General features: G+C 34.8%; 8 protein-coding genes across 8 annotated transcripts; 4 read left to right on the forward strand and 4 right to left on the reverse strand.

The window, feature by feature from the left end:
- Window positions 1–204: 204 nt before the first annotated feature.
- Window positions 205–2,634, reverse strand: AC631_02267 (uncharacterized protein; the record flags this gene model as incomplete). The annotated part of the gene is made up of 1 exon (XM_015611097.1): window positions 205–2,634. One exon carries the CDS (start codon window positions 2,632–2,634, stop codon window positions 205–207), a length of 2,430 nt encoding a protein of 809 aa, XP_015468078.1.
- A 135-nt stretch (window positions 2,635–2,769) lies between these two features.
- On the reverse strand, window positions 2,770–5,967 carry RAD2 (ssDNA endodeoxyribonuclease; the record flags this gene model as incomplete). Its single annotated transcript, XM_015611098.1, has 1 exon — window positions 2,770–5,967. The coding sequence occupies one exon, from the start codon at window positions 5,965–5,967 to the stop codon at window positions 2,770–2,772; it is 3,198 nt and encodes a 1,065-aa protein (XP_015468079.1).
- A 409-nt stretch (window positions 5,968–6,376) lies between these two features.
- On the forward strand, window positions 6,377–7,159 carry AC631_02269 (uncharacterized protein; the record flags this gene model as incomplete). The annotated part of the gene is made up of 1 exon (XM_015611099.1): window positions 6,377–7,159. The coding sequence occupies one exon, from the start codon at window positions 6,377–6,379 to the stop codon at window positions 7,157–7,159; it is 783 nt and encodes a 260-aa protein (XP_015468080.1).
- Window positions 7,160–7,228: 69 nt separating this feature from the next.
- Window positions 7,229–10,543, reverse strand: AC631_02270 (mRNA-binding U2 snRNP complex subunit; the record flags this gene model as incomplete). Its single annotated transcript, XM_015611100.1, has 1 exon — window positions 7,229–10,543. The coding sequence occupies one exon, from the start codon at window positions 10,541–10,543 to the stop codon at window positions 7,229–7,231; it is 3,315 nt and encodes a 1,104-aa protein (XP_015468081.1).
- Window positions 10,544–10,711: 168 nt separating this feature from the next.
- On the forward strand, window positions 10,712–11,608 carry AC631_02271 (Elongator subunit; the record flags this gene model as incomplete). The annotated part of the gene is made up of 1 exon (XM_015611101.1): window positions 10,712–11,608. The coding sequence occupies one exon, from the start codon at window positions 10,712–10,714 to the stop codon at window positions 11,606–11,608; it is 897 nt and encodes a 298-aa protein (XP_015468082.1).
- A 442-nt stretch (window positions 11,609–12,050) lies between these two features.
- Window positions 12,051–13,880, reverse strand: AC631_02272 (GPI-anchor transamidase subunit; the record flags this gene model as incomplete). Its single annotated transcript, XM_015611102.1, has 1 exon — window positions 12,051–13,880. One exon carries the CDS (start codon window positions 13,878–13,880, stop codon window positions 12,051–12,053), a length of 1,830 nt encoding a protein of 609 aa, XP_015468083.1.
- Window positions 13,881–14,067: 187 nt separating this feature from the next.
- On the forward strand, window positions 14,068–16,863 carry BUB1 (protein kinase; the record flags this gene model as incomplete). Its single annotated transcript, XM_015611103.1, has 1 exon — window positions 14,068–16,863. The coding sequence occupies one exon, from the start codon at window positions 14,068–14,070 to the stop codon at window positions 16,861–16,863; it is 2,796 nt and encodes a 931-aa protein (XP_015468084.1).
- Window positions 16,864–17,200: 337 nt separating this feature from the next.
- Window positions 17,201–18,505, forward strand: AC631_02274 (uncharacterized protein; the record flags this gene model as incomplete). The annotated part of the gene is made up of 1 exon (XM_015611104.1): window positions 17,201–18,505. One exon carries the CDS (start codon window positions 17,201–17,203, stop codon window positions 18,503–18,505), a length of 1,305 nt encoding a protein of 434 aa, XP_015468085.1.
- Window positions 18,506–18,552: the final 47 nt, after the last annotated feature.

Below are 18,552 nucleotides of genomic sequence, written 5' to 3' on the forward strand. Positions count from 1 at the left end.
ATATGCTCTTAAAATCTCGATATATGATGCACGTCATAGGTGTCTAATTGCAAAAAAGTTTTTTGTATCCGAAACCTCAATTTGAATCAATCAAAACCGAAAAGTTCATTTATTCTTAAGAAAAAGTATTTTAGTAACGGAGGGACTTATATGTTAGCTGCGGATATTCTTCTATGCTCCATAAACCTGTAATAGATGCTTTATTTATTGGTTTTCGCTGCCATTTTCATCGCTGTCACTCTCAATATCTACTTCGCTTTTTGTTTCCTCTTCTTCGATGCCTTTATTTTCATTCGCTTCATCTTCGCTATCTTCTTCGCTCTCTTCCTCTTCACTGTCTTCTTCCTCTTCATCTTCGCTATCTTCTTCATCACTTTCTTCCTCTTCACTCTCTTCTTCACTTCCGAAGAATTCGTCAAGACTTTGTAAGTGATATACCGGCTTAGGAATTATTTTATCAACATTACTATTCTGGTATTGTCGAGAAGAAATTGCATGCTCTGATAGCGGCTCAGGAGACGTAGATTTATTGTGCATTGATGACGATGAAATAGATACTATTTTTCCACCTAAATTATTGGATTGGATTGGCGCCACCTTTCTTATTGAAGATGGAGGGTGAGTGGAAGGATCGGCCCACTCTATTATATTGAAATACTTCAGCAATACATTGGTTGTAGAAAATTCATTAGAATTAATTCCTTTTGAAAATAATGTGGATAAGGGGACAGGTTTAGGAACACGTAAAAATAATGAAGCCAACTGAGATTGCTTACTACCAGTATTCAATAGAACATTAAACATTCTAGCCCTATCTCTCGTATCATACGAAGGATCATATTTTGCTAATTGCAAGACATGTTGAAACATTTGAGATACAATGTTTTCCTGTAAAAACTCCTCAATCGCCAAAGAGTTGTCATCACCAACTTCGTTCTTAACTTTATCTAATTCAAAGGATAATATCTTTGCAGATAATACTAATGTCTCATACCTAACTATCTCCGATTCTAATGCAAATGTTTTTATTAATAATCGTAACACATCTGGGCCTATGCTATTGTTGGCAGCTTCAGTGAATTCTCCAATTATCCATATGATACTAGCCTTTGCTTCGCTTTCTAGATTAGACCTCCCATCTTGTAAAACTAAAGATAATCTATAACTACTTTTAATGATATCTTCTTTTTCCTTTACATCCATAAAATTTTGCTTTTGTTGTATTAAATATCTGATAACAGTTAGTAACTCATTCAAAGATGAGCCACCTAAAATTTTTATTTGCTTTAAGCACCACTTCAATATTTTCTCATTCCAATATGGAGAAATTTGTGAGCAACTACCAATAGCCCTAATAGCTTCATTTGCAATCTTAATTTCCATTGAATTCACAGAGTAATACTTCAATTCCTCGAAAATATATTTCACATTATCTTCATTAGCCAACAATGATAAAATCTGTAGCTTCACTATAGAAATTGAAACTGGGTCAGTAGGATATACATAAAACTTTTTAAAGTATGGTGAAAAAATAGTTTGATCACTCGAAGATAATGAAGCAATCGTGTGTAGGGCATATAATGAAACTTGAATGTTATTCAATGAACTTGCCAATTGACTTAAAGCCACATTTATTTGTAATTCTTTGTAGATGCGTGGTGGTGTCAATGAAGAAAGTGCTTTAGATATACTCAAAATGACGAATTCTGACCTGGAGTATATCAATGGTTTCAATGAATCAACAAATAATTGAAGGTCTTTATCCATTGATACTTCATACTCCTGAAAAGGAATTTTAGAATAATCATCAGGTAGATCAATTACTTGACTTGAATCATTCTTCAAGTAAAGTTTTGGTCTAGGTAAAAACACTCTTGAGTATTCTGTTAAAATCTCAATCATGAAAGATTGGCTCCATTCATCTAATTCACGGACAATATTACAAAAGCGACGAAAGTTCCCATGCATTGGCTCCCACTTTTTGTGATTTGATTTCAAGTGAGGCATTACTTTAAAATAAGTTTTAAGAGCAGTGCCTACCACCTGCGAATTACTATCAGCCAATAGCTTCGACAAATATTCCAATAATTGCTTATTCTTCGTATTTTCCATGTCATAAACTTTCCCAATGGCAATTGCCGTTGATGCTCTTACTAATGGAGAGGGATCAGAAATAGTTCGCTTAATACATAACAGTAATATTGGAGCTATAGATGCAATTCTGATACCAGCCATAGATCTAATTGCAGTTGCTCGATCAATTGGATTTTTATCATTCAAAGACTTCTGAATAGAATTAATCGACAAAAGGGCTGTATCAGGTTCGACCTCTGCATATCTAGTTAGATATATTAAGACTAAGTTCTTAACCTTGCTGTTGGCAGAAGTAATATTCTTGACGACATCAGCAAAATACGGTAGCCCATCTTCTCCCCTTGCTATTGAAGATATGACACATTTCATGCCACTTAGATTGTCTCTGTCCACCCTAGAATTTAATAATTTAGAAATTTCTTTAGGTCTCAATGCACTTGGTGTTTCCGAAAGCCTTGATGAGGCAGACGCAGCCACTTCAATAGTTAAGTCCCTAGCAGACTCCAACATTGAAGATATTTTGGCCAATGACTCCGTCATACTGCTTTATGGGGTTAAATTCTCTTATTCTAAATTACAATACTGTTACTATTTGAATCGAAATATAATATATCAAAGCGCCAAATTTAGAATTCCTATTTGGGAAATATGTACAAATATTCTAGAAAATAGTTCTCACAATTTTTTATTCTTATTTAGTCTGTGTGCTGCAGTTTTCATTCTCTTACCCAAACCAATTTCCTTTCTTGTTTGAATATATTCTTGAGGAAAAAACTCGCTAATAGTTGATTGGGTACCTTCAGCCTTTTTACGATTCATATCTCTAATAAGGGGTACCATTACTTCGTCGACTCTTGCTTGTGACCAGCTCACGTTATACATCAAGAAAGACCTGATTTGATCTAAGCTAGGAACTCCCCATTTAAATTCACTGTTATCATGATCAACTTCAGGTCGCTTATAAGCATCAAAAACTATATTGTCTGGAAACGAATCTGGTAAAAAAAACTTCCCACTCTTAATTCTATTCAACAAACTCTTTTTAATATTGGTTAGACCTGATTTATCGGGAGGAACAGTGGTCTTCGTATTTTCATCGAACCATTGCTTAAAATCTTCAAGGGATCCAAACTCTGCTAATATTTCCATCGCCATTACCGGACCAATTCCCTTGATTCCTTCCGTATAATCACTACCTAGGAGAAGCGCTAACTCGATTAATCTCTCTTGCGATAGGCCCATTCTTGAGTTAATATCATGCATTATATAACACTCCACGTATTGCTTTTGATTGAACATATTTTTATAAACCTTGTCACCGCCAAATAAGAAGCAATCGCTATCATCCGTAATAATACCATCAATCAAATTTAGCTTTAGTAATTCAGCACATTGGGCTTCGGCTTCCATGGGAGCTGTAATATAGGGTATTCCAAATCTTCTCAATAATTCTTGAACATCTCTTATCATAGTTTCTGTGACTTCATCAGAGTCTCTTTTGGCCTTCTGTAATTGTTCTTGTAAAAGCTGCTCTTCTGTCACACTCGTATGAATGGGAGAAGGAGGAATTTCATGATTTGCTCTTATATGAGATTTGAACATTTCATGTTCATTTTCTTCTTCTTTCATTTGTTCTACCAACTGTTCTTCATCCTTTTCTTCAAAATCGTAATCCAACACAACCCCTTTTCTGTTTCTACCTTTATCCGTATGTTCATTCCTTTCTTTATCAGCGGCATCTTTTGTGTCATTGATTATATCTAAACTTTGTACTGGATTATTATTATTATTTTTATTATTATCAACCGTTTCACCATTATTAGCTTGGACTTCTTCTATAGAAACGTCAGAATATTCGTTTTCATAATTATCCCCTATAATATCCTTAGCTTCGTTCCACGAAATCAAGCCTGCTTCCTCATCTTCTTGGTACTTTCTCTTTTTCGAATCATTTTCTGGTACAAATGTCTCTTGTTCATAATTCTCCTTTGGATATATTTCCTCGTTAAACCACAGAGGTAGTGGTTGGTTTTTAATTATTTCTTTCGTGCTATTATTAATGCCATTGTATAATTTGGTTTTTTCCTCACTTATATCTGGTGATTGGTTCTCCATATGAGCTTCTTTCGATTCAAGCTTTCTTGCAGTGCCCTCTAGCTTTGCAGTATTATGCATATTTGAAGTTATTTCTTTCTGAGAATTCACATTTGATATTGAAATTTTCTTGTCATCACCATTTGTTAATGTAAGTAACTCTTTATAATTTTCGGGCTTTTGTTCTTCATCTGCTTTAATTTTCAGGTCATCTTGAAACAATATTGATTTGCCAAACGAGAAACTCGGCAATTCTGGTAAGAGCTTTGAATCTCCTTCATTTTTTTGATTATTTTGTTGGTCATGAATATCATCTGTCCTTAATTCGTTTCTCCAATTTAAAATTCCATTCAGCACCATATTCTCTTCTCTAATCTTTAGGTCGAGCAAATCTTTTTTTGAATTTTCAATGGCTTGTTTTAATTCTCTAGAATCGTAGTCATCTGAAGTTTTATCTTCATACATGTTGTAAATAGACTCTATAATCGCTTTCTGAACATCCTTTTCTTCTGCAGTCTCCTCGGAATTATTACCATCTAATGGCACATCATCCCATTCAATATCTTCTTCTTCTTCTTCTTCTTCTTCTTCTTCTTCTTCTTCTTCTTCTTCTTCTTCTTCGTTTTCTTTCCTCTGTTCTTTATTTTTATCTGATTCAACAATTGTAACCTTATGACTTTTTCTATTCTCTTTATTATTATTATTATTATTATTATTAGTAGTAGTATTATTATTATAGTCAACTTTTTTATGGTTTGCATCTATAGCATTATCCAATGAAATAGGCTTATCAATTGAGGACCCATTTTCATCTAAAGCTAAGGTCCAGCCATCTTCATTCCTAACCAATGCGTACTTTCTATCCTTATCTCCTGCAATTCTTCTGGTAGCATTTCCCTCATCTCCCATTCCACTAACGTTCATCAATTTTTGTGTATAGAAGTTTCTCTTCTGCACTTGTTGAATCTGAAATTTAGAAAATTCCATACTGTCAGGGAACAAATTTTCTAACTGGTCTTTGTTGAACCCCATTCTCAACCTTGACCTCAATCTCAAATGTGATAAAGCCATGTATTGAGTTTCTAATGGTAACTCCAGAAACTCTTTTGAATTAGGATCCACTTTATTTATATCAACTCCATTGACAATGTCAAATGATTCTTTTGCTAACTCATCAAATTCATCCTCTGGCATGATTCTTAAATCACCCCTAGGGGCTTTTATCTCTTTTAATTCTGGTAAGTGATATTCATCCTTTTTTACAAATTTCGTATGCTTTTCTAGTGGAAGCAGGCTTTTGTCTTCTTCTCTACCCGGTCCATGAAGAGGGTGCTGGTTAGGTAAATCTTCCAAGTAGACTGTCTCATCATTTCTATCTTGATCTTTTTGCTCTTTTTGATTCTTCTGTCTACTTTTTACTTGATCTGCTTGTCTATGAACTTGAATTGCTAATAATTTACGAGCTGTTTGCTCTTTGCTTTCCTTTTTGCCTTCTCTTCTTTCTCGTCTTTGATTAATTGTTTGGCGCTTCAAAGCGGGTGCTCCACCATCAAAAACAAAAATAGGATATATCCCAAAATATAATAGCTTGCAAATTCTTCTAAAAAACCCTACTATATGTGCTTGTGGCATTGAATTTCCTTCTTGATCTCTAACTGCCTTCAAAAACTGATAAATCCAAATCGACGCATCAACGGCTAATTTTTTTCTCGACAAAGCCTCCAACCTTACAGGTCTTGCTGATGGTCCTAGAATATCCCATAAAGAGTTCACACCCATAGCGAGAAATTATATATTCATGTAGGTTGCAACTAACGCCTACTCCTAATAGAAGAAACAGTTGCATTTAATGAATATTAATTTGATGCTTATGTAATCCACAATTGCATATACCTTTATTGAAGAGAAATCAAAATAGGTGTCTAAATAGCATACTATTAAGATTCAACGACCGTTACTGTGAAGATTAGTACTTTGAGAAATAATATGCAATAGAGGGAGATTTATATTGTAAGTTAGTTAAATATAGAATCCCTTAATTTAGTCAAATTGCGGCTTTCAAAATGATTGCAAAAAGCCTTTTTGCAATTCCACAAATCCATATGTAGCCTCTATTCACTTTTTAATTGTTTACTAATATAGGAAATATATATTTCCTAAGGCCATGGAGTCGGTTTCAGAGTTAAATATGGCACCCAATAATGGAAATACACCACTGAAATTTGAAACTCTTGAAAATTATCAGAATTTACAACAGCAGCAGCAATATTCACCATATTTTTCTCAGAGGAACTATATTCTTGTGAACTCTAATGAACAGAAAATTACAAATTCCACTATGAACAATGGTTCCCAGGATCATCAATTGCTTTACTCAGAGATTCAATCTAACTCTCTTAGGCCAGCTCATATAATTTCTCCAAGTAAGCAAGCTCCCGAAGGATATATCTGTGTCGGACGAGTTATTGAGTCCCCAACAAAAAATGCATCTCTCAGTCCAAATCAGAAGGGACTTTTCATTTTAAATGAAGACTCTAATATAGTTATGCTGGAGTTTCCATCAAACTTTAATCCCAGAAAAGCTAGTAATATGCCACCCAAGGAGAAGGTAAATAAATGGATCCAGAACGTTCCATTTAGAATTATACACGATGATATACTAATACTGGAATGCTACCCTGCTATTCCGTCGTCTAGTAGTAATTCTGAACCAAGCATGGACTTTGCTGATAATCAAGACATTTTAGAATTGCAATGCAGAAGAATAACTCGTTATACTACTCATATGTATACGAGAGAAGATGAACCTGTTGCGCGTTTTGATGAATCTTCTGATGATGAGTTTTATGACAGCGAAGGTAACTTGATTCAATACGACACAAACATAGCTCATATGGAGAGCACATTTGATAATTTTTTTAGTGGTAAGGGTAACCAGCCAATTGAGTATATTATTAACTCTACTTTGTGATTTATAGTTCGTATATACATATAAAATAGTAAATAGAATAGAATTTATAAAGAACAATTATATGTTCATCTAAATAAATAATTCCAATTCTTCGACTTCATAATTTGTAGTATCATCATCTTGAATTTTTTCAAGTTGCGGATAATAAGGAACAAGAGCGTCGCTGTGTTGAACATAAGCGCTATTATATAATTTCCAGTATGGATTTCTGACTTTCCTTGCTGGATGAAATAATCCTGCCCAAATATAATTCGAAAAGCTACCCATCCCAATCACTGCTCTTATTGCTTCAATACTTTCTAAAATACGATTAATAACGTGAGGTGAAGTCTCATACACGTTAGGTAGGAGCAAATTCAAGTAATGGATAAAAACATCATAATAATCATCATTAGTTAAGCCGATACAATTTAGTGCCATATGCCTGATCACGGTAGCCGCAGTTTGGCGGTGGACTTGGTCTCGATCCGTCAATGCATCCTCAAGCAAAGGGGTTATCGCAAATAAGTAATCCTTGGTCATATTGCCATCAATGTACTCAAACAAAAAGCTGAGTGCCTTCAAAACACCATTTTGCACATTATTTTCAGGTATTCTATACTCATTCATGAGCGCCGGGAGAACAGTAAATGGAGCACATATTTCAGCCACGATACCTATAGCTACAGCCGTACACACCCTTAGTTGACGTTCCTGGACCCTTAAATTATTTAGTAACATTGCAAGAACATCCTGAGGGCCTATAGTACGTGCTATATAACCAAATGTATCATTTGCAGCTATCCTTATACGTTTCTTAGGGCTCTTCAACATATCCAATAGCTCAAAACAAATACGCATCCATTCCTTTGCATTAATGGTCTCAGAATTTTTTCTTGCAATTAGTCCCACTAGTTTTATACAAGACTCTTGAACCTTATCCTGTCTATTCTTCAATATAGGTGTCAAAGTAGGTAATATCTGATTGATTGAGGGGTTAGACATTGCATATAAGGAGTTTTTATCAACACTATCGATACAAGAGTACAATGCACTCAAGATCGATCCTAAAACATCTGGATAAATTTCTCCTAGCGATTCGTATAAAATTAAAATTAATTTCATTATTACTTCATCATCACCCTCCGAACATTTTTTTATGATAGGCGCTATTATTGTTATTAAGTCAGAAGCTTGTTGTCTTATTTCTGGGGTTTTGTTCTTCAAACGGTATAAAATAGTACTAATTATTGAATTCATATGTGGCTTAAGCCTCACATTAAGAGCTTTCGATACAGAATCAAATACCGTCAAATATACCCTATGATAAACTGATTGCTCTTGAAACGCAAATAATATACCATCTACTAGTTTGATTTCAAGCTGAGAATCGAGTCCTATAAGATAGTCAGCATTTGAAGAAACCATCTTGTTTATAGTCTCAACACACATCCTCCTTAAAGATTCATTTTCATCTTTGGTATAAATTACAATGCATTCTAGAACTTCTAAGAAATCAAATTTGATCGCAAGCTGTGAAGTAGTATCAACAACTAGTTTGCTCAATTGCTGTGAATCTGAGGCTGTTCTCCTATTCCAAAAAAATTTTAAAAATGGCTTTATTATTTCTTTATTATAATTCTTGATTAAATGTCTGGATAATGGTAAGTTGATCATGATCTTCAAAATTGTAACTTTCATATCATTGTCCGGAGAGTTGAATTCTCTCGTAATAACCGTCATTAATTCTTTTGTATAATAATTAGCATATTCTTCATAATTCGGATCATGACACATCAAAGGAATTATTGAGCCAATGCACTTCAAAAAGCTAGCCAAGCCTTTGCCTCTATGACTTCGCAATCCCAACCAAGCAGGCTCCAAAACCTCTTCGAACGATCCAATTCCGTATGGCTTTACATTTTCTGCTAGCTGAGATAGAGTTAATGCTGTCATCGTACGAACTTGTAATATTTCATCTGTTAAACCAGGTTTTAAAACGGTCATTAACTGGGATAAATATGGCAAGATGGAATTACCATTTCCACCCCCTAATATTATACATAACTGTTGAACAATTTTAATCCCAGTATGTCTTACCATCCAATTCTTCTTGGATTTTATCACCGCCTTCAAAAATGGAATGAAATTTACCAAACCTAAAGTATTTGCGACAATAGCAAACACACGGGAAGTCACATTCCTAACATATTCATCGACATGATCTAAATCAGGTCTCAAGTTTGCAATCATATTAGCCAATCCAGCGGCTTTAGTCAAACTAGAAATTATGTCCCTTGCCTCTAATCTTATCGTAAAATCTTCATCTATTAACAATGGAGAAACAACCATCAAAATCTTATGTGTATAAGGTCTGACCAAATCATCCAAGTAGAATAATATCCTTCCAACCAATTTAACCAACACATGTCTTTCATGATCATCCAAATTGGGTTCTAGTAGAAGTGGCAAAATTTGATTGAACAAAACTTTTGGACCAAATGTGCGTGCATTATCAGTCAATTGACGTAAAGATTTCTTACGAGTACTTGGAGTACCATTCTTTATCTTCAACAAGAGCCTCATAAGCTTAATTTCTTTCTTTTGTTCCAGAGATGCATCTTCTTCATCGTGTGTAGTTATCAATTTGCCAAAATATTTCATATCTTCCTGTTTAATGAAACTTAAACCAGTCACACCCGGAATATCTGTAGTCAACTGTTGCTCCATCAATTTTTTTGTTTGAATGCTATCTTGGTCAACTGATGGAGGAACGTAATAATTCGAAGAATTTTCAGTCATGTCAGGAGCTATAGAGAGGTCAAATTGTTCAAACCCATCAGGTGGAGGAACCAGTACATATCCAGAAGGTATTATTTTATCAAGTATTTCATTTGTTAATGGAATACCGTTAATAATGGGTATATTTCTGTCTTCAATAATCAAGGTTTTTGATTGTTCATCCTCATGAGGTTTCGTTTTCTTCGCTGATTGTACAATTTCCTGCTGATCAGTCTCATTTTTAGAAATTTTCTCTAATATGTCGTCAGGCCCAACATCCCACCTCCTTTTTCTCTGTCTCCTTTTAGGTTCGTTGGTTATCTCATTCTGAGCTGTTCCCCTGTCTTCTTCTTTTTTCTTGATTAAGTTTCTTACATTCGCCTCCTCTCTTTCAAACTCACGCTCCTCCATTGTTTGTTTATACGTTTTCATATTATCAAGGTTTAAATCTATATTTCTATTAAACTTCCTTTGTTGGTAGTCATTTTTACCAAGGTTCTGTTTCAAATCTTGCGAAGAGATAGCATCCTCTTGTTTATGCTCCTCTCGAATCACATCGGCCAATGCCGTGGGTATAGTATAGCTGCCTACCAAATTCTTCTTCTTCTGCTTTTCAGATGGCATCTTGCTACAAATTAATGATTTAATTTCCTTTGCATGTATTGTCAATATCTCTACTGATAGCACTCAGTTATATTTGATGAGTCGTGTGCGAGCAATATTGAAGTGAAGCGATATATTGAAATCATATTGTAAGGTACTAAGCTTCACATTTTTTGATAATAGATAGCCATGTCTAGTCAAAACTCTACCGTCCTATTAAATAGGTTGTTTTCTTTAAAGGAAAGTTCCCCCTTTATACTAGTTTTGGATTCATTAATTCAATCTTCATATAATGTCCTTAAAGAATTCGCATATAAAAGTTCTAACAACAAAATCATATATATTTCATTTGAAACGTTAAATAGGCCTTCATATGCTAGTTCATTCATAGAATGTTTAGGAATTAGTGCAGCAGAAGTCAGTGATAAAATCAAATCAGAAGTATTGGGAGTTGGAGAAACAACAACAAGCAAATGCTTAGTTATAGTCGATTCATTGAATTATATTGCAAACGATGAACTAGCCCATTTTATATCCAGCACGATACTGCCAAATGTTACATTGGTTGGTGTTTTCCACACAAATGTGCCACAACCTCATAGTAACGTTATGAACTATCCATCTTCTTTAAATTTGTTGTCGTACATTGCCAGTTCTATCTTTGAAATAGAACCATTGCATCAAGATAAAATAGACGAAGAAGCACTTGATAATAAAATAAGTAGATTGCAATTTCCAATAAATTGTTCATTAAACAGTACCACTTACAAGCTCACACTAACCAACAGAAGAAAATCAGGTAGATCGTTAATTTATCAATTTATTGTGAACTCGGTAACTCACACATATGAAGTTTTCAAGGAATCCAAGGAGGAAGATATCGACCCAGAAGATGAAAGTATGTTAAAGGGCTTAACAACATTTAACTTAACTACCAGCTCTAAGCAAAAACTTGCTAGAGAACAAGTTGAGCTTCCATTTATGCAAGCACAAGAGGCTTTGGGTTCATCAGGAGGAGCGATTGTATACGAATTTGAAAAAGACGATGATTACGATGAGGAGGACCCTTATGAAGATCCTTTCTAGTACATTGCTTGCCTACACCTCTTTCTCTGTATATAAATATAATGAATAATTAACTTTATAGAAACATACACTTAGACTAAAGGCAGTTATAGTATTTCAATAATATTATAGATGGTATATATCAAGAATTGGGTACTAAATTATTGTTTTATTGTTGTTGTAAAATATGTCAAAATATCTTAAAAATTGCAAAATTGCAAAATCTCAGTATAATTTTTCTTCTAACAGATAACAAAAAGTACACTGAAGATTATGTAGGCCTATAAAAGCATTTAATTTCTGTTTTTCTTATCGCCATACTTAAATCAAATTATCAAAAACAATTACATATTTAGGATATCAACAAATTGAGAAAAAGTTGACGAAGTTATTTTTTATTAGGTATGACGCTTCTAATCTATAAAGATATTATATATTTAGAATCTTTGCCACTAAGCAGTCTTTAGCGGCGGGTTTTAATTGTCCCTATTTTATCCTTTATCCGATTAATAATAATACTTATTTTTCCATTGGCCGCTAATTTTTCAAATTCTTGTTCGGTAATAACCTTCTTAGTCAATAAGTTAAATATTGAACCAAAAGCTAAAGACATCACAGTACAAGTCAAGATGATGACATTGTATGGCATTGAAAAATCGGGAGTTGGCAAATATAACAATAGACTAGTGGTACGCATCTCATAAATGCTATTCTTTGCTTTATCTAATACAGTGATAACGGCCGGATCAATTGCGAAGCCATGATTTGCATCTGGTGGGTATTCTGCGTATAATAATAACGATTTATCAAATTGATATGTTAAGGTTATAGTTGTATTTGCTGGTAATGAGACCGAAAATTCCAAATGTGATGGCCTCGTTCTATCAATGGCAGGTTTATAGTAGCGATCTTTTATATAATTTGATTGTTCTGTGTCGATTTCATTTACTCCACTCTCATCTTTGACTGTCATGGTCAATGTATTTAAATACAATCTCATGTACCAAGGTAATGTTTCAAAATAAATAAAATCAATGGATTTAGTAGGAGAAGGGTTGGATAAAACTATACGGAACCCACCTTGGTCCTGTGAATATCCTGTTAATGAACGATACGCATGTAATGGTGGAGTCTCTATAGGAGCTGTCTTTCGACTATCACTAGAAATGAATTTGATATTGTATTTGAATGGTTCATCTACGAAGTACTGAATGAACTTGGAATCTGTCGATGCAGATAAAGTTGATACATCAGAGGATTCTTCAGATGACTTTATCACGTCTACTTCCCAAAAGTTTGAATCAATTTCAATATTGATAGCTGTTGTCTTGGAATCGCCAATCAAAGCAGGCCCATTAATAGTTCTACCAAAGACCGTGTCCAAGTCCCAAGTGACATTAGTCGGATCTCCAAGTGGAAAGCACTGCCAAATGTTAAATACTTTGGAATCATCACAACGCAATTCTTCACCTGGAGTAGGCCTTGGAATCCCTTCCTTCTTCTTACGAATCGACCTCATGATGTCAATAACTGAATTCACACTTTGATTCATCGATAGATGGCAAGTTGAACCAGCCTCATCACAATCTGTAATCACGTCGATGGACATACCATGCCACAACGAATCAAATACTCTGTGACCTTCTAACAACGATGAAATACCTGCCTTTCCTCTAGTAGGCAAAAGTTTCAAAAATGGAGTTAAGTTCTCGGTACAGATTGGCTCACTTGGAAGAGCAGCTCTCAAATAAAATAATTTGTTGCTTGGGTCCAGGATGAAGTGGCCGTTATTATTAGAATGATGCTTTGGTCTAGTTGTGATAGTATCATCAATAAAATTTAAAGATGCACAGAAAAATCCCGACAAAGAATTCGATAATTTATTCCAGTTTTTTTTAGCTATGTCTAGATTTGGAGCTTCTATAACTGCTGAGACTTCTACTCCTGTCCCACCGCTTTTCAAACCGTTCAAGGGTAAGCGTCCCCATAACTCAGAATCCCACCAACCCTGCGTAAATCTTAAATGTAACTCTCTCGTATTTGTTGACTCAATTATTGGGCCTAAGGATCTTGGGAAGTAATTATAATGTGTGCCATCGGATATAGCTTTATGACCATTTTCTAAAGTTTCATTGTAATAATTTAGCTTTGTTGGCAATGATTCGACATCAAATTGAAATGTAGCTAATAAACTATTCCGTGGTAAAGGCTTCAAGTTCAATGATTCAGTATATTTTTCGGCCCCAACTATTATGAACCAAACAGAAAGTAAACAAAGCTTCCAGAATAGCATTTTACTAACCTTGAATTGCTAAGATTGACTTTCTTAACTACATTAATCTATTACCATAGGCATTAATGAACGCGATGTTAGTACGACATTCTTGGACATGAACGACTTGCAGCGTTTATTTGTTTACTCTTCAGATACACGAAATATTCTATGAATTAGATCATAGAAATAGCAAGTTTTAATAGGGATGCTGAGCCAAACGGATGCTTCACTTATAGAACATGATAAAGAGAATATACAGCCTTTACCCGAAGGGAGGTCCGCATCTAAATTAGCATTGAATTTTAAAAACGCATCGAAATCGGTACTTAAGTACAAAGAACAACAACAAAAAAGAAGAGAACAATTTGAGTTACAATTAGAAAATTTTGAAGAATTAGATGACCCATTGCAGGTCTTCTTAGATTATATAAACTGGACCCACGAGACATTTCCTCAAGGTTCCAATACGGAGAGTGGGTTATTGGCATTATTGGAAAGATGCACCTCATGCTTTCGAGACGTAACACACTATAAAAATGACCCACGGTATTTGAAAGTATGGCTAGAATATACCAATTATTCTGATTCTCCTAGGGATATTTTTGTATACTTGGCCAAAAAAGAAATAGGTACTGAATTAGCGTTGTATTATGAAGAATTTGCAAAGTATTTGGAGCTTAATGAGAAGTTTCAAGACGCAACCCAGATATATGAAATGGGGGTTGAATATAAAGCAAGACCTTTAGTTAGACTTGAGAGGTCGTTTTCGCAATTCAAAGAAAGAATGAATGACCTGACTAGAAGAACAGATCGAGGAGATTCTTCCATGAAGAATGTTCTTGCCGTGAAGAGAGGTGATTCTGCTGTCCCAATTGGCATGGCTGATGCCCAGACAACAAGAAAAAGACCTAAATTGCAAGTGTTCGTAGAAGAAGAGGAAAAAAATAACGACATTTTGAGCACTCTATTTGAAGGACCTGTTAATCCACCTGAACTTGGATCTATCAAAACAAGAGTTAAAGAAAATATCTTAACTTCAAAGCCATGGTCGGGTGAAACTCTAAAACAGAAGATAGAGCCAGCGAGATTTGAATCTAAGATTGCAGTATTTAAGGATACTCTCTCAAATAATACAGATGGACAAACAGCCGTACAGACAATCGAAGAGGACGAAAATGGGTTGATGCATACTTTAATAAGACACCCAGGAAAGAATCTAGAAAAGGTGAGCTTAAATATGGATTTATTATATCCAAAACAAGGAGAAGAATATTGCTTGGAAGAAATTTTAGCAATTACTAGAAGGTTAAGTAAAGTTTCATTAGCTTACGGAGAGCAGAAAAAGGTGCTACACGAGGCGAATACTCCACTTATGCTGCGTAATAATGTTGTCGATGAGAGTACTTTTTCTAAAGATAATACGTTCACAATACCATTGAAAGATGGTGGGTTTCATGAAGATGATGACACACATTTACCTTTCAAGCACAGACCTAACTCGCCTACAATGACAATGTTTTCTCGTATGGCAACTAATGAAGTTCTCACAATGTTTAATGATGCAGGTCATAATTTGAATACAGATGACGAGGATGAAAAAACAGAAGGCGAAAACACCACAAACTTTGATGGGTTTGTCACAGAAACAATCCATGCGATAACTCCTGAAGAAAAGAAGTTTAATCAACAACAAATTCCAAGTGAAAAAATTCATTTTAAAGAAGAAGAATTGAAGAAAACCATAACACCTCCGAGAGATACCAATACGCAAGTGACCGATAGTGTACAAAGTTCTCCTTTTATAGAAAAACCATCATCATCTGTTATCGATATAGAGCAGAAAATATTTGACCCCGTTGACGAGTCTCTAAGAGAACATTTATTAGACAATTTATCGACACCTATAATCTCATACCCTGGGTTTTGCAATTACTGCCATACAAAAATTAATAAAATCAAGAGATTCCACGATATAACTAATAATAAAACCAAGATAATCACTAAAGGTTCCAAAAATTCAATAATTGATTATTGTGGAGATGAAATTTATTGCCTAAGATATGAATTGGGTCATGGGGGGTACGGTGTAGTATATCTCGTCGAAACTGAAATGGGGCAGTTGAAAGCATTGAAGGTTGAATCTCCGTCATCAAAATGGGAGTATTATATTTTAACCAAAATTCACCACAGGCTCAGTATGTTCGATAGTAATGTTAGAGAAATGATAGTCAAACCGGAAGCGCTCTTTTTTTTCCAGGATGAAAGTTACTTATTAATGAATTATGTGAATCAAGGTACCATTTTAGACGTGATAAACATATACAAAAATAGAGGGTCAACTGCAGATGAAGTATTGTGTATATACTTAACAATTGAATTGTTGAAAATTATCGAGGTTTTACACAGCATAGGCATTATACATGGTGATTTAAAGGCAGACAACTGCATGATAAGATTCAGCCATTCCAAAGAGTGGAGCGACACATACAGCCGTAATGGTACTGATGGCTGGAGTAATAAAAGCATAACGTTGATAGATTTTGGAAGAGCCATTGATATGTCATTATTCAATCACAATGTTCAGTTCGTTTCCAACTGGGAGACAGACCAGCAAGATTGTCCGCAGATGAATAAACATGAGCCTTGGAGTTTTGAAGCGGATTACTACGGCCTAGCCAGCATTATTTATACTATGTTGTTTGGCAAATATATAGAGGTCAAAGAGTCTACTTCCGGTAGTGTATCGCTCAGTCATACTTTAAAGAGGTACTGGCAGCTTGACTTGTGGAATCCATTATTCAACTTATTGCTTAATCCATATTCTCTATCAAACAATTCCAGCATCAAATTGCCTATTACAGAAGAGCTTAAGTTTCAAAGACATCGCCTCGAAAATTGGTTAGAGGCTAACAGTTCAAAAAAGAACCTTAAGAATTCAATAAATGATATAGAGGTTGAATTGAACAATAACAATAAAAAGTTATTACATAGTCTACGTTAGACTTCTTGGGAGATTTCGGTTAGGTTACTAAATTAGCCGCATAAAAATGCAATGCCGAATATTATTGTGTTCAGTCGCCGGAAAAGCCTCGATATATTGAATATATTATTCGATCTGTTAATTAATCAAGGATAATTTAGCATGCTCATCGGCGCCTCGCATAAAAAGATTCTTTAGATAATTGGGTTATTTTTTATTGTTCCGATTGATAAATACACACTAATACAATACCGATTTCGGGACGTATTATAGTATAAAAATTCTTCAGTCTTCTTTTCGATGATTGTTTATTAAATTAGATATAATTGTATTGGTATATATTCGATAAATATAGAACATGACGCATGGAATATCGCTTTCGGTCCCAACTGTATTAAAACCAAAAACAGACAATGCAACTTCATTTACCACGAATATATTGGTAGTTGGGGGTGCGTACGCTGGATTATCAGCAGTTAGAAGTCTTGCATACCATTTCAACCGAAGAATAAAAGATCCGTTGATAAAGCTGAAGTTAATTAATAGCAGAGTATCGATTACGATGGTCGAACCTAAGTCGGGATTATTGAATATTCTCGGAATTCCAAGAGCTATAGTGGATGTGGATTTTGCCAAGACACAATATATTTCATTCGAAGACTTTTACGATTTGAAGTTCGACAAGGTTGTATCAAATCAACCGGAGGTGTTGAAGAACTTAGCCACAGGACAAAACACAGGAAACAATGAAGGTGGTTTTGAAATAAATTTTGTCCATGGAAGGGTTACTCATTTAGACGAACATAGGGCAGACTACCAGTTGGTTGAAAGCGATGAGACTGCCACTATTAACTTTGATTATGTTGTATTAGCATCTGGCAGGGATAGAAGCTGGCCAACAACCCCAAATGCCTACACCACTAAGTCCTATCTCGAGGAAATGACTAGATCAAAGAGCGAAATAGATTCGCACGACATTATATCCATAATTGGCGCTGGTGCTGTTGGTATCGAAATCGCTGGAGATATCAAACACTATTGCCCAAATAAAACTGTCAACTTGATGCACCCACATGAAACTTTCCCCCCTGAACCATTAAGCACCGAATTCCAGAGTGTAACATATAAATCTTTGGTTAATTCGGGAGTCAACATCCACCTCAATACTAGAATTCAGAAGGAATTGGAAAATGGTGATTTAGAAACCACGACAGGTGAAATAATAAAATCAGATTTGAACTATTGGTGTCATGCCCACCAAAACAATATTTCCATTCTTTCAGATAATTTAAGAAAAGAATTCGTTACATCTAGAAGCAACATTTTGGTGAACGAATATTTACAAGTTCTTAACAAGGACAAGAAACTTGATGCCTTTTTTTGTATTGGTGATATAGTTGAGTTGCCAATCATAAAAAGTGCTGGCTGGGCGATGTATATGGGCAGACTAGTTGCAAATAATTTGGTCAGTATGATATTAGATAATATTTTAATTGAACCGTTTCCTGATTTAACCCAGATGCCTCGTGGTATGGTCATAGTAGCTGGTAATGGTGAAATAGTGTCTGAATTAAGCGGAGAAGTCGAACTTAACCACAAGGGATACGTTGAAGAATATAGAGACTATTGTATAGGCAAAATTAGATCTACTATAGGTGTATAGTCATATTAATCTATAAAATACACTTCAAATAATATCTGATCAAATTC

The sequence above is a fragment of the Debaryomyces fabryi genome (genome assembly GCF_001447935.2).
Source record: "Debaryomyces fabryi strain CBS 789 chromosome Unknown contig00038, whole genome shotgun sequence".
Taxonomy (NCBI): Eukaryota; Fungi; Ascomycota; class Pichiomycetes; order Serinales; family Debaryomycetaceae; genus Debaryomyces; species Debaryomyces fabryi.